Source organism: Macaca thibetana, chromosome 13, assembly GCF_024542745.1.
Source record: "Macaca thibetana thibetana isolate TM-01 chromosome 13, ASM2454274v1, whole genome shotgun sequence".
Lineage (NCBI taxonomy): Eukaryota > Metazoa > Chordata > Mammalia > Primates > Cercopithecidae > Macaca > Macaca thibetana.
Window position 1 is genome coordinate 37,491,715 of NC_065590.1, and position 13,912 is coordinate 37,505,626.

Below are 13,912 nucleotides of genomic sequence, written 5' to 3' on the forward strand. Positions count from 1 at the left end.
ATGATCTTTATTTTGGTTGCAAAGAACTTCTCTCCAGTTCTTCTACTTTCAGGAATGTGTAAATGGAAATGAGTTCTGGATGGGTTGATGATGAGATGGAAAAGCAGAGGGAAGGATAGGCCACTAAAATGTGAGTCCCAAAATCATTTTCTGTTTGGGAAAAACTTGAATTCTAGAGAATGTGTGTTAGCTTCATCATCTCCCTTATCTATTATCCAAAGCAGATGCTCTAAGTCTTTTGTCTCATCAAACTTCTTTGTCATTCCTATACATTTAGGAAATGACCTTGTTCTCTACCAAAATAAAACAACAGATCCGAACTCACTTGAGTTCTCTTTTTCTTCCGCCTTAAATCAACATGCACAGCCATCCTTGCCTCCTTCCTGCTTGCCAGGGGAAAAAAAAAAAAAAGTTACCCTAAGACCAGTCCCTCGAACAGTACTCTTAATCCCACCCTTCTACTTATAGGACTTTTTCTGTCAATTATCATCATCCTCTCCTGTATCTTAAAGCTCTCTTCTCTTGACTCCTTCCTCTTTCTGGTGCTCAGTTTTTTCCCATCCTAAACACCCTTTCTCCTCGGTGCTGCTGCCTTAGGCACAAATGTTCTGCAAGAGAAATCTGTAGACCCTGGCCCTACTCACTCAACTCCCATTCTGTGCAATCCAGTTTCATTCTCACCACCATCCCATCCGTTCTCTGAAACTACTCTCACGTAAGTCTCCGGTGACTTCCATCTGCCAGTTCCAAAGCCTTTCTACTTTTGTCTGAACTTTTGTTGCATCTGCCATTTTTGAGGCAATAGTCATTCACAATCCATCACTCAGAGGAAGGCTCTAATGAGTTTTAACTTTGATGCCCAGGGTTCAGGTGTGTTCACTTCATACCGTGGGGTTTTCTCTTGTTTTGTTATGAAATTTGTTTTTCACTGTAAACAGCTGAATCTAATTAGAGTGGTGGTAGTTTCTGTTCTCACTGTCCAAATTGCTAAGTTTGTATGGTGACTCTCAGGGGACCACAAGTTTTCCTTCCCCCTCACCCTTTTGAAACAAAAGTAGGACAATTTATTAAAACTAGTGTAAAAAATAAAACCTTACCTTGCATTTGTGCAAAAATCATATCACCCAGCTTGCCTTCTTTTTCTTTCCTCAACTTACTTCTTAATTACTTTGGTTTTGAACATGATCGTTACAAAGAGCTGCCTCTCTGGAGATGTTGAAAGGACTATACCAAAATGTGAGACCATTTCCAGTTCCTAGATGGGTCCTGACACATAGGAAGTGCTCAACAAATGTTGGTTGGATGAATAAATTCATCCAAGCAGCCCTGAGAGATCACATGCAGTTCCAACTGAAGAGCTGGAAACATGCCCATCTTATATCCCAGTTGGTTGGCTTGAAAGGCCTAATTATGAGCAAAATGCTTAGGTCTGGATGCTATTGTAGTCCCTTCAAGACTTTGTAAATAGCTTTTTTTTTTTGGTAGATTTCCCAAAGGGAGAAAACAGCATGAACTATTTAAAAGTCAAGTTGAATTAATTTTTGTCCCCTAAAACCAGGAAAAACATCAATTTTATTTTTCTTAATTAGAAGTTAATATATTTAAGTAGTTCGTACGGTCTCTACTCTTTACCCCCTGCCGTGTTTCTGGAGAGGGGAGTCTTTGCTTCTAGTTTACATGGAGCATTGATGCAGTAAGCAAGTAGGCACTCTGTGCATTTGACTCTAGAATTTAGGTTCTGGAGTGTCCTCTGGTTTAGTGGGGTTATGGAATTGCTATTGAAGATCTAGCTGTGAATCTCAGGGACCACTGGAAACCTGTTCTTGACCCTGCTCCTTAGTCTTCTCTGTCAACCCTGTATCATCTCTGTATTTAAATTATCTGAGCTAATGGAACTGACTGGCTAATTCTGTCCTATTGGCATCTGAAACTAACAATGTATTTCTCATCTCTTGTTCACAGAGGGACCTGTCAGGGCACAAGAATATTGTGGGTTACATTGATTCTAGTATCAACAATGTGAGTAGCGGTGATGTATGGGAAGTGCTCATTCTGATGGACTTTTGTAGAGGTATGTATATGAACCATCCCCTTAAGCTGTCATTTCTCTAGCATTTTGATTGTCAAGGTTAGGCGAGTCATTTCACTTAATGTGCACTGCACTCTATAGTATGTTCTGGTTTTACAGATGAGAAAACTAAAAGATACAGTCTGCTGTCAACTCTTTGTTATTCTTATAATGGTACAGACAGTTGAAAGTGTAGATAATATAAAACTCCATTTTTGTTGGGTTTAGGAAGGTTTGGTGTTTGTGTATAAATGAGGATGTATAAGAATGAGAATGAATGTTCTTTGTGATGCTATATAACAAATGATGAAGGCGCATAATAAAGACTCAACTCCAGATGGACAAAAGAAACAGTACAGCTTCCCCCAACTCCCTCACTTGTGTGTTCTCTTTCCCACTTACCATCATTCATGTGTTACGGGGTAAAAGAATCCTTTTCGTCGAATGGAAGTGACCCTCCTCTCCTTGCTCTAAAGCTATAATTCCTAGTAAGTTGAGGCTATATTCAAATGATGCAGCTGTTAACAGTGGAGTAAAGTCATTGAAAGCTTCAAGTTTCAAAAAACATTTATCTTGGGAAATTCAGACTGTAGCATGAATTTTTTTCATAGTTAATTGCATTTTATCGAACCATTGTTTGGAGGTTTGGCTTAGGTCAGTGCCTTACTGTTTGGTGCTGTGTTTTGTAATCACCCTTAGTTCCATTAACATTTTCCCTACGCTTAAGATACTATCCATAGGCCGGGCGCGGTGGCTCACGCCTGTAATCCCAGCACTTTGGGAGGCTGAGGCGGGTGGATCACAAGGTCAAGAGATCAAGACCATCCTGGTTAACATGGTAAAACTTTATTTCTACTAAACATACAAAAATTAGCTGGGCGTGGTGGTGCACACCTGTAGTCCCAGCTACTTGGGAGGCTGAGGCAGGAGAATCACTTGAACCCAGGAGGTGGAGGTTTCAGTGAGCCAAGATCATGCCATTACACTCTAGCCTGGCAACAGAGTGAGACTCAGTCTCAAAAAAAAAAAAAAAAAGATACTATCCATAAATTAAATATGTTGCTAATCCCAAAAATATGTGATGTTAACCAGTAATTTCAGCCCTTACTGTATTAACTATTTACCTGATTTCCTAAAGTACCACCAAATTTGAACTTGACTGTTTGTTTCCTCCTGCTCATTCGTTTTTGGATACTAAAATGTTTAGAGATCAGGCAGTAGGAGCATCCAGGCATCTGGATAATGTTGCAAGTGAGGGCATCAATCTTTTGGTCCTGGAGATTAATTGTTGGCGGTACCATTTCTGCAAGCCAAGCAGTAAGTAGTGAAGCCAGAGAGACTAAGCTGTTCCTGAAGTTCAGACTATAAAACCATCTTCTTCCTGTTCCCTGGACCTGTTGTGCCATCTGATTCTTACTAAAAGATATGGCAAGGTGAGGCTGTGGCCATGTCTCATACACAATGGACACGGTATAACCAGGCAACTACAGCAGGACCATATTATCAGTTCTACTAATCTCGAAGACATAACGAGGGCAGCTCACATCTGGGGTGCTTTATAAAATAAAGAAACGATTTTTGATGCATTAGAGGAGACACTGAATTATAAGAAAACAAACCCCAAGTTGGGAGTCAAGACAACTAGGTTTTAATCCTGGCTCAGTCAGTGGTTAGTCCAGACCACTTCTCTTAGACTAAATGACAAGTCTGAATGTTTATAACCTCTCCTTTGTCCTGTACGTACCCCCTCAGGTGGCCAGGTGGTAAACCTGATGAACCAGCGCCTGCAAACAGGCTTTACAGAGAACGAAGTGCTCCAGATATTTTGTGATACCTGTGAGGCTGTTGCCCGCCTGCATCAATGCAAAACCCCTATTATCCACCGGGACCTGAAGGTACAGACCACGCTCTTTCATGATGTGCATTCTTACTGAATATTTTCTGTCTGCCCCAGGGATGGAGTAGATACTGTGGGGATGTGAGAGAAATGTAAGGTATGGTCCCTGTTTTTATGTTTATATTCTGCCTGAGGAGAGAAAATAACAAAGGAAAAAGTACAGTACAGGTATAAGTTTTATTACTTAAGTAGCCTCCAGAAATTCTTTATAATTATCAAATGCCTGAGCCTGTGTTGTTTCTGTTTTTCCTGATATACTCCCCCAACTTTTTCAGGATTGTGAAAAATAATACTTTTAATTTAAATACTTAGTAAACAATGATGCTTGGTTTTTAAAGTCTTATTTCATATTTTGCAAAATCAACGAATTGATTTTTTTTAGTTGTCCTAATTGCCATCACCATGCACCGTGCCTTTCATATTGTAGTCTCTTGACAGTGTTTGTTCAATGGAATTGGCACCTTGTTAGGGTTCAACTTAGCATGTATCAAGCACCAATTATGTGCCAAGTACTCTACTACATTTTATGTACAGTGTCTCTTCAGGGGGAGACATTCTTTGTTACATTTTATAGTTGAAACTAAGAAGCAGAGAGGTTATGTGACTTGCCTAAGGTCATATAACTAGGAAGGACAGTGCCAGAATTTGAATCCTGTGACAGTGTCTTCTCCCCAGCTCCCCCTTCCCAGGCTCCTTGGTTTTCTCCTCAGATCACTAGCCTCTCCGGGCCTGAGTTTCGTCATCTGTAAAGTGGAGCCAACAGTGCCCGCTCGGTTAGGGTGGTGGTGAGGCTGAATGCGGGAGTGCTTGTCAATCTCTAGGCACATGCCTGGCAGGGTAAATGCCTGAAAGGGCTCGGAGGTGAGGACAAGGGGAAGAGGCAGAGGGACACAGAGGATCCTTTTAGAAAGTAATATTCCCATGTTCTCAGAGTCTTCCTTTATATTAACTTTGTTTTTTTGGTTGTTTTGAGATGAAGTCTTGCTGTCTTGCCCAGGCTGGAGCTCAGTGGCACAATCTCGGCTCACTACAGCTTCCACCTCCCGAGTTCAAATGATTCTCATGCCTCAGCCTCCTGAGTAGCTGGGATTACTGGTGCCTGCTGCACGCGTAGCTAATTTTTGTATTTTTAGTAGAGACAGGGTTTCACCATGTTGGCAAGACTGGTCTCGAACTCTTGGCCTCAAGTGATCCGCCTGCCTTGGCCTCCCAAAGTGCTGGGATTACAGGCATGGGCCACCATGCCCAGCCCTCTTTATATTAATTTTTAAACACTTAGTGGATTAAATGAAGCCTGAATGATAATCATGTCATACCAGTAAATAACACCTGTCCAGCTTACATAGTTACCAGGATAGCACTGCCCGGTGACATTCCCTGTGCTACAGTGAGGTGCTGGGTCAGCATCACCCAGTGATGGGACCCTGGGGACAGAGCTCAGTGTCTTACCTGGGATGCTGAGTAGGTTGGTGGGAGGGCTAAGGCAACGGACCCCAGCCGCCTCCTTCACGGCACTGAACAGCCCACGAGATGTTTCAGCAGGGGAATGCGGAGCAAATCGGCGTGAAAGGCTGAGTGAGGTTACCAGGCTCCATTCCCCAGCCAGCCCTCAGTGCTTTACCCCTTGCACCTCAGTGTTCCTAAGAGGGAGGCAGCGCAATGCTGGCTGGACACACAGTAGTTGGCCTTCTGTATCCACGGGTTCCACATCTGCAGATTGAACCATCTGCGGGTGGAGAATACACACAGTTGTCCCCCGTATCTGAGGGTTTTGATACATGGTTGGTTGCATGGAGGGAGATGTGAAACCTACAGATAAGGAGAGCTGATTGTATTGGACTCTGTGGTTGTGTTTTCATCAATATTGAAGATCATCAGTCATGCTGCCAATTTGTTCACTGGTTCAGGAGATTCTTTCTCCTCTACCTTGGATATAGGGACCATGGGAAGAGGTCTGGATTGTGATTGTTGCAGAGAAGTCCTGGTCGCTGTTGTTTTTAGTCGTTGACTCCCCAGATCTTACACTTGATGCCATCTAGATCCTTTCATTAGCACGTTAGATTTTATTGCTGTCTGCTAGTATGTCTGTGACGGACAATTACAGTTGCCTGCTGCAACTGCAGCTTCCCAAGGTCTGAGTGAAACGTCCCCAAGTGCTCCTGTTCACCCTGGCTCTGTCGTTGCATCACATAGTCTCAGCCACTCTGAGCTCCATGTCACTGTGGGAACCAGCCACCACAGTTCTAGCAACAGTCAGAGCCAAAGAGTTCTCTGTTTTCCTGTTTTCCAGAGAAAATGCTAGTTGCTTCTCTGTGAGCAGGATTTCCATTTGGTGAGGAGATGCCATTGTGAATAAAAGTTACTAGGATGTGGGAAAGAGCACAGGCCAGGCCTACCGTGGGCCTTGTGGAGCCAGTGCCGCTCTGCATATGGGTCTGCTGGTTCACATGCAGAACCGAGGAAGGCCCCCTTGCCCTCTCTGCTGCCTGTGCAGTCTTTCTTTCCAATGACAGACGAAATAAACTGAAAGTGGTCCCTGTCCTTAAGCAGCTTATGTTCTAAAAATAACCGTACCAGAAGTGCTGTTCTATTATACTGAAGATCTCTCCTCTAATACATTGTTTTAACACTTTAATCATTTTCCTCATTTTAAATTTTCATTTCTCTGAGAAAGACAAAGATCAGGATTGCAGATCATGGTGTTGTAGATCTGGAAAGGTCACCGAAGCCAGCCCTCTTCTTTACCAGTGGGGAAACCTCCGCACAGAAAGGCTGTGACCGGCACAGGTAGTTGAGTGATCAAACCAGAACGGAGGCCACGGGTTTTCACTCCCATTTTATTCTGTTGAATACCATGCTATTTGTACAAGCACTTAAGAAAGGAGAAGAAAGGGTTAAGGCTTAACAAGCACATTCATGTCGAAAAAGTCATAGATGTCTCCTCTTTTGTCAGAATAGAGATTTTGATCTCATGAAGTATAATAGGATGAAGATTCTTGTCCCATTTTTAGAAACACAGGTTTGAAAACCTGCATTCATCTAATCTTTCAAATTTTGCAGTGGCAATACATTCTCTGACTGAAATGTCTAATGCCATACCTGTTTGGAATATCGAGATGAAGAGGTCAGTAGGAGGTAGCCTTCTAGATCTTTTTGCTAAAGCTGTAAGCAGAATTTGACAGTGACAACTTCAATAGCACTCTTAAGCTGAGAGGCTGGGAAATGAGGTCAGCAGCATCACACTCTCAAAGAATGGAAAGGTTCGGGATTGAAAGCAGTGGTGACCAATCTTGAGCTTCACCCTAAGGGACTTTGCCAAAAACAAAGTCCCTCTGCAAATTCTCTGAAGCTTTCAGAAAGTGGTGTACGACGGTGTAGTTGGTTTTCTACATTCTTAATCTCACATAATCTGTCCATACCCACTTATCCCTTTCCATCCCTGTTGATTTTTCTCTATACCCGGCCCGAGTCATCTCACACCCAGACTGCTGTACCTGCCGTCGTTGCCTTCCTTCTCCTTCTCCCTCAATTTTGCCAAGCTAATTTTCCTAAAATGGCTGTCTTCGTGTGCTGCTGACCTGAGAAAAATGCTGAGTGGCGCCCGAGTGCCCTTCCCCAGTCTGCTGTCTGTGTGCTTCTCTGGTCCTCTCCCTTTCTCCTTCCTCCTTCCTCACCAGTCTCAACTGTCCATCCCCCTTAATGGCACAGTGCACATCAGCACAGTGAGTGAGGGTGTGGTGCTGGCAGTCTGGTGGCCTGAGCCTAAATCCTGCCCTACCAGCCTGTGACCTCAGACAAGTTAGGTAGCTTCTCTGGCCTCTTTTTTCTAATCTGTTAAGGGAGACAACAAGGCTTTGTAAGGATTATATGAAATACTCTAGGTTTTTAAAAGTTTGTGGAGCAGTGTCTGGCACTTAATAAGTGCTATTAGTTATTACTGTTATTATCACTCTGTTTTTTTATGCTTTGTTCCTGTTATTGGTTTCACTTTTGTAAGTCCTTCACTTCCTCCACGGCTCCACATTATCTTGTCTCCCCTTTTCTGACAGCACTGGTTCATAATAGGTCCTTTCCCATGTTTTCAGCTTTCTTTGCAGTACTGGTGCCATGCACAGCACTGTTCCAGCCACAGTGACCTGCCCGTGTGCCCCAGACCCTTCAGGCACTCTCCCGTCTCAGGGCCTTTGTGCTGCTGTTTTCTGCTTGGAGTGCTCTTCCCCGAGATGGCCCATGGCTGCTCCTTCTTCATCCAGGTCTCTGTTCCCCTCAGAGAGACCTTCCCTGACTATACTAGTTAAAATAGCATTCCCCTTCACCGTACATACATTCACCCGCTGCTTTCTTGTCATAATGTTTATCACTACCAGGCAAGTATAATGATTTTCTTCTTATCTCCACTTGAACGGTAAGCTCCGTGAGAGGATAGACTTTGTTGTGTTGACAGCCTTATCCCTAGAGCCTAGAAAAGTTCTTGGCATATAGTAGGAGTTGAAACGTGTTTCTTTTGTTTTTTTAGTTTTGAATTTTTGTGGGTACATAATGGGTGTATATAGGAGTTACATGAGACATTTTGATACTGGCATGCAATGTGTAATAATCACATCAGGGTGAGTAGGGTATCCACCACCTCAAGCATTTATCCTTTGTGTTTATCCTTTGTGTGAAACGTGTTTCTTTGATAAATGTATGGTAATAAGAGCTTTTCTAGATGTACATTCCAGCATTAGAAGTGTAGAAACTGATTCAGAAAGGGAGTGCACACATCCAATAGGAGAAGCATGATTTTACATGAGCCCTGCCAGGTGCATGAGGCCGAGGAGGAAGATTGTTGCTGAATGATGCTAAATAAGTGATTTCATCAGCAACATTTAAGGGTCCCTGGCATGTGTACGGCACTGGACAAGGCATTATGGGAGACACACAGGCATTTCTCTAAAGCTTTGTAGTCTTACTTGGGAAGGCAAGCGTAAATACGTAAGAAGCTAAATACCAACCCACAGTGAAAGAAACATTGCCGAATTGTAAATGATTATCAGTGATTATTACCTACCAAAGGTTTACAAAATTTATTTACAAAGGGCCAGATAATAAATATTTTAGGTCCGTCATAACTGCTCAACTCTGCTGTCAGAGTTTAAAAGCAGCCATAAACTTTAGGTAAGTAACAAGTGGGCATGGTTTGATTTGGCCTGAAGGCCTTCAATTCTGTAGATTTTGTGGACTGGTCGTGAAAGGTTTTTCTCGGGAGTTACAACTTGAGTAGAGAGTGAGCAGTTGAATAAAAGGAGCAATTGAATAAAAGGAAAAATTAGATTATGTATGGAATGCTTAGGAGACATGGAACAAATCAGCCTGGCTAGTGTTTAGACACGTGGTTCCTTATTAACTAGATTTCTATTGTAGGGGCATTTCTGCCCCTACAATAGAAAGTTCTGTCCTTAAGCTTGCACCCAATGCATTAAACAAGTATCATCACCCCTACTATAGTTGGAAGTAAGGATGGGGGCCTTTATTAATTGCTCTGCTTCTAACCTGCTTCCTGTAGTGGGAATATAATTGCCTGTCCTTTCTAGAGTGAGGTTGTTTAGGTTCACTTCCCAGCTGTACCAACTATTAGCTGTGTGACATTTAGCAAGTGACTTAATCACTCTGAGCCTCATTCTCTCCATCTGTGAGAGAAGGATAATAATCATATTGGGATTATGAGGATGTAGTGGGATAATCCATGTAAAATGCTGAGTACAGTAGTACTGGCAATAATAAAGCTCAGAAAATGATGGCTGTTATTTTTATAACCTCTAAATTAGATTGAAAACATTAGTGTTGTTTTGTTGGAATTATTTTGAATTCCTAAAGTGTGTATATGCTCAGGAAGCTTGACTGTGTCACTTTGTATAAGTAGATTAAACTGGTAAGCTTTATAAAAAAGACATAGATGATGGAAATATTTGCTTGCCTCAGCCTTATCTCAAAGGAACGAATCTCTTCTAATCATTCTTAATTCATAACCCTATGCTTAAGAATTGTTAATCATGGAACATACCTGTGAAGGTTGATGGCCGTAGTTCAAACTACCTATGTGGCTGGAAATTCCAAGGTCAAAATTATAGATTAAAGTAATTCCAGGGCAGTACTGCCCCCAACTACATCAGTGTATCCTCTCTGGAAGAACAATAGACTTTAAACCCAGATCTCACAAGCTTTGTACAGATTAAGTTCCAAGGATCATAAGTTAATGAAACAACAAAACTCCTCCCAACACCACCATAAGCAAGGTTTAGTAGGAATAAGAAACAATAAACTGCAAATCAGTTGGCAGCAGACACTTCGAATATTGGAATTGGCAGATACAGACTATAAAATATACTTAATGTAATTCTTAGAAGAATTAAAAGAAGGTATAGAAACAAGTATAGAAATTAGAGCTTATTATAATTGACTGGTTGTTTTTAAAAGAATCAGTAGCAGTACAGTAGTATGGCCTGGATATTTGGTGGCTCATATCTTGCCCCTGACAGACCAGGTTTGCTCGCACATGCACACACATACACAGTGTTTTTTGGTTTATTCCATTCAACATACATTTTTTATACCAAGCATTTTGTTAGGCATTAGGTAGAGAAGACCAAGAATATGATTACAAGATGATGCTTATCTTTGAGGAGCTTATCTTTAAGAGTAGACTATCTTATAGTCTACTCTTGCCTTTGTTTTCCAAAGGCGGTCAGTCTTTGGAAGGCTGAAGACAAAAGACAATGGAGACTACAGTCTTAACGGCCTAACAAGATTTTTTGGCTGCCATTTTACTCCCCACACATAGCCAGGCCTGTCCTCCAGCATACTAGTCAGCTCAGTTCATCTAGACCAAAAATCGGTATACCTTGAGTACATAGTGTCCACTGTTTTGGAGTTGTCATTTCATTAGTAGAATCCTTTGATACCAGGGATTTCTCTAGATTTGGGGCGTTATAGCTCCCTGCTGCCTAGAACTCCTAACTCACTGCCCAAAGAATTCATTTATTTAAAAAATTAGGGCAATACATTAACAGGAAAACTGCCCATTTATCCCCAGGCATTTTATCACATTGAGAAGTAACTGAAACATAAACAGTATTAATTCTGAATATCCTAACCTAGTGTAGTAAAGACATTTATATAAGTACTTATAAGGTCCGAGTGAAGTAATTCATATCATGAGAGAATGAAATACTGAAGGACAATAGGGAAAGAGTGACATGTTATCTGAGTGGGAGCCTGAAAGTTTCAAAAAGGACATGGCATTTGACCTGGGGTTTAAAACGAGATTTTGATAGCTGGCTAAGGAGGTAGGGATTGTGGAGGGCATCCTGGCCTAAAAGAAGAGCAAGAGCAAAGGCACAGGTCAGAGGCTTGAAAGTATGAAGACGGTTTCTGCAGAGGTGAGAAATGTGGCTGAAATTTACAAAAATGGCACTCTTGCATCCCCCACTGTGGAGTTTCCTCTTTTTGCCCTCTCCACCCACTTTTCCCTGTTACTCTGCATCTCCTGTGTTCCACTTGGGATGACCCCTGTTGAGATACTTGGAGAGGAATAACTTTCCTGTGCACATTAATGAGACTGCCAGAAATAAAACGTTTTATTTATGTGACTGTGAAACCAAATTTTCACGTGCATTACTAAATGATATCTTGGAATGGGTGATTGGGGAATGTTTTTCAGGTTGAAAATATCCTCTTGCATGACCGAGGCCACTATGTCCTGTGTGACTTTGGAAGTGCCACCAACAAATTCCAGAATCCACAAACTGAGGGAGTCAATGCAGTAGAAGATGAGATTAAGAAGTAAGCTTTTTCTCCTTTCATGGAGTTTTGTCCACAATCAGATGAGCAACTTTACTTTCAGCTTATGGGTGAGAAGATCAGGGTGGGGAGAGAATGGTGATAGTTGTCCTTCGTCTCAGAGCATCATGGTCACAGTTGGGTTGTTTGCCTTTAAGTGAAGAATGAGGAGGGGTTTATAAGCATACATCAGAGTAAAAGGAAGGACTCTTAGAGCTCTTTATCAGTGGTCCTGTGGTCATTGCACATAAATGTTTTGATTTATGATGTCACAGAGCCTATAAAAAGCTGAGAGGTGCACACACTCTAATATAAAGTACTAGGATGTTTTTAAGTATGATCACAGCAGCCATGACATTATCAGTCAAACAGATGTGCTTTTTACTGAACCCTAAATTGCTCCTTCCTTCCTGCTCATAAGGCAATCTAAGTGGAAATAATGGTGAGTAGGTTATTAAAGTCTCTGCAGATACTGAATCACAGACTTTCACGAGAAAAAGCTTATTTAGGTTTGTGACTCCAATAAGAGCCTGACCCATTTTCTCCTCATGTCCACATTGTTGGATTTTTTACAGGTAACAGCACTCACTATTACTACTAATAAGTCAACAGTCTAGCCTGCACACCTACATCCTGATCTTCTCTGTCCTTTTCATGCATCACCCCAGACAACCATGCCTGGGGCAAGAAGACACTGATTGACCCAAGGCCCTGAGGGATGCCTAGACCTGTCCCATCTGGGATCTAGAGACTAAAGCAGCATAAATCACATGCTTGGTAACACCAAGACACTCACTTTGAGGATGTGCTTATACTACTTTTTTCTGGAGCGAGAGATAAAACTGTTATTTCAACCTGATTCCAGGAGCAAAGATAAAGGGCTCTTGATTCCATCCACTCCTCACCCCAGCCAGGGCCCACTTTCTGCTCTTCTCCAGAGTACCACAGTCAGTATTACATCTCTGTGTTGAGCCACATGTAAAGGCCATTTTTAAAACAACAAATTGGCAAAATATAGTATCAGAATAAGAATTGGTAAGAGAAGATTTTGTCATTTGAGGACCAAGAAAAGTTGCTTTTAGAAATTATTTAATGCAGCTGGGCACGGTAGCTCAAGCCTGTAATCCCAGCACTTTGGGAGGCCGAGACGGGCGGATCACGAGGTCAGGAGATTGAGACCATCCTGGCTAACACTAAAAAATACAAAAAACTAGCCGGGCGAGGTGGCGGGCGCCTGTAGTCCCAGCTGCTTGGGAGGCTGAGGCAGGAGAATGGCGTGAACCCGGGAGGCAGAGCTTGCAGTGAGCTGAGATCCGGCCACTGCACTCCAGCCTGGGCGACAGAGCGAGACTCCGTCTCAAAAGAAAAAAAAAAAAAAAGAAATTATTTAATGCATTAGTGTCTGAGTCCCCACATGTTCGTAGACTAGGAGGACTGCTGCCAGAGGGCCATGGTGTGATGATATGATTGTACCAGGGACAGTCTTTCATTTTATCTGTACTAATATTTCATACTTTCTTCTGCAGATTGCTCCCAGGGATTCTATTAATGTAAAAAGAAAAAAAAAGTGTTTCTGCTGCTCCTGGTTTTTAATTATACTATTGACATATTTAACAAAAAATGAATCTCTTGATTGTAGATATACAACGCTGTCTTATCGAGCACCAGAAATGGTCAACCTGTACAGTGGCAAAATCATCACTACAAAGGCAGACATTTGGGTAGGTGTCAAGTAACCTATCCATACCTCAGATAGCAGCAGTCTTGACTGTAAATTCCCAAGGTTAATGCACACAGCGCTATAGCATGGTGGCTACCATACCATATCATTGTCTACTTGCCCCTCAAGGTTCTTGATGTGAGAATACCAGCCACTGCTTCTTGAAGCATGATAAAGAAAATTACTTCCAAGCTCTGTGGAAATTATTTAGATTTTTTTTTCATGCATATGTTACTGGTTCTTAAGAGCAAAACAGGTAAATACTTATTCTTTACTGGAGCACAATTTGGTAATAATGGTAGAAATATTGTAACTCAGCTGCTAACAGTGGTGTTGGGTTCTAAAACTCACGTTTCTAATATATTAATAGTCTGTAGTTTTTATATCTGCTAGTAAATGTGAATGGTGC

General features: G+C 41.9%; 3 protein-coding genes across 11 annotated transcripts in view; 2 read left to right on the forward strand and 1 right to left on the reverse strand.

Moving 5' to 3' along the window:
- The window catches only part of NFU1 (NFU1 iron-sulfur cluster scaffold), a 532,135-nt gene that overhangs the window by 384,476 nt on the left and 133,747 nt on the right, over window positions 1-13,912 (forward strand). The window lies entirely within an intron of this gene.
- The window catches only part of SNRNP27 (small nuclear ribonucleoprotein U4/U6.U5 subunit 27), a 716,203-nt gene that overhangs the window by 370,716 nt on the left and 331,575 nt on the right, over window positions 1-13,912 (reverse strand). The gene's annotated exons all lie outside the window — the stretch shown is intronic.
- AAK1 (AP2 associated kinase 1) overlaps window positions 1-13,912 on the forward strand; it is a 224,816-nt gene that overhangs the window by 136,530 nt on the left and 74,374 nt on the right. For all 9 annotated transcript variants that reach the window (XM_050754373.1, XM_050754375.1, XM_050754378.1 and 6 more), the window contains exons 4-7: window positions 1,963-2,071; window positions 3,821-3,963; window positions 11,665-11,786; window positions 13,423-13,504. In XM_050754373.1, the coding sequence (XP_050610330.1) occupies window positions 1,963-2,071; window positions 3,821-3,963; window positions 11,665-11,786; window positions 13,423-13,504 (456 nt within the window). The remainder of the gene's footprint in view (window positions 1-1,962; window positions 2,072-3,820; window positions 3,964-11,664; window positions 11,787-13,422; window positions 13,505-13,912) is intronic.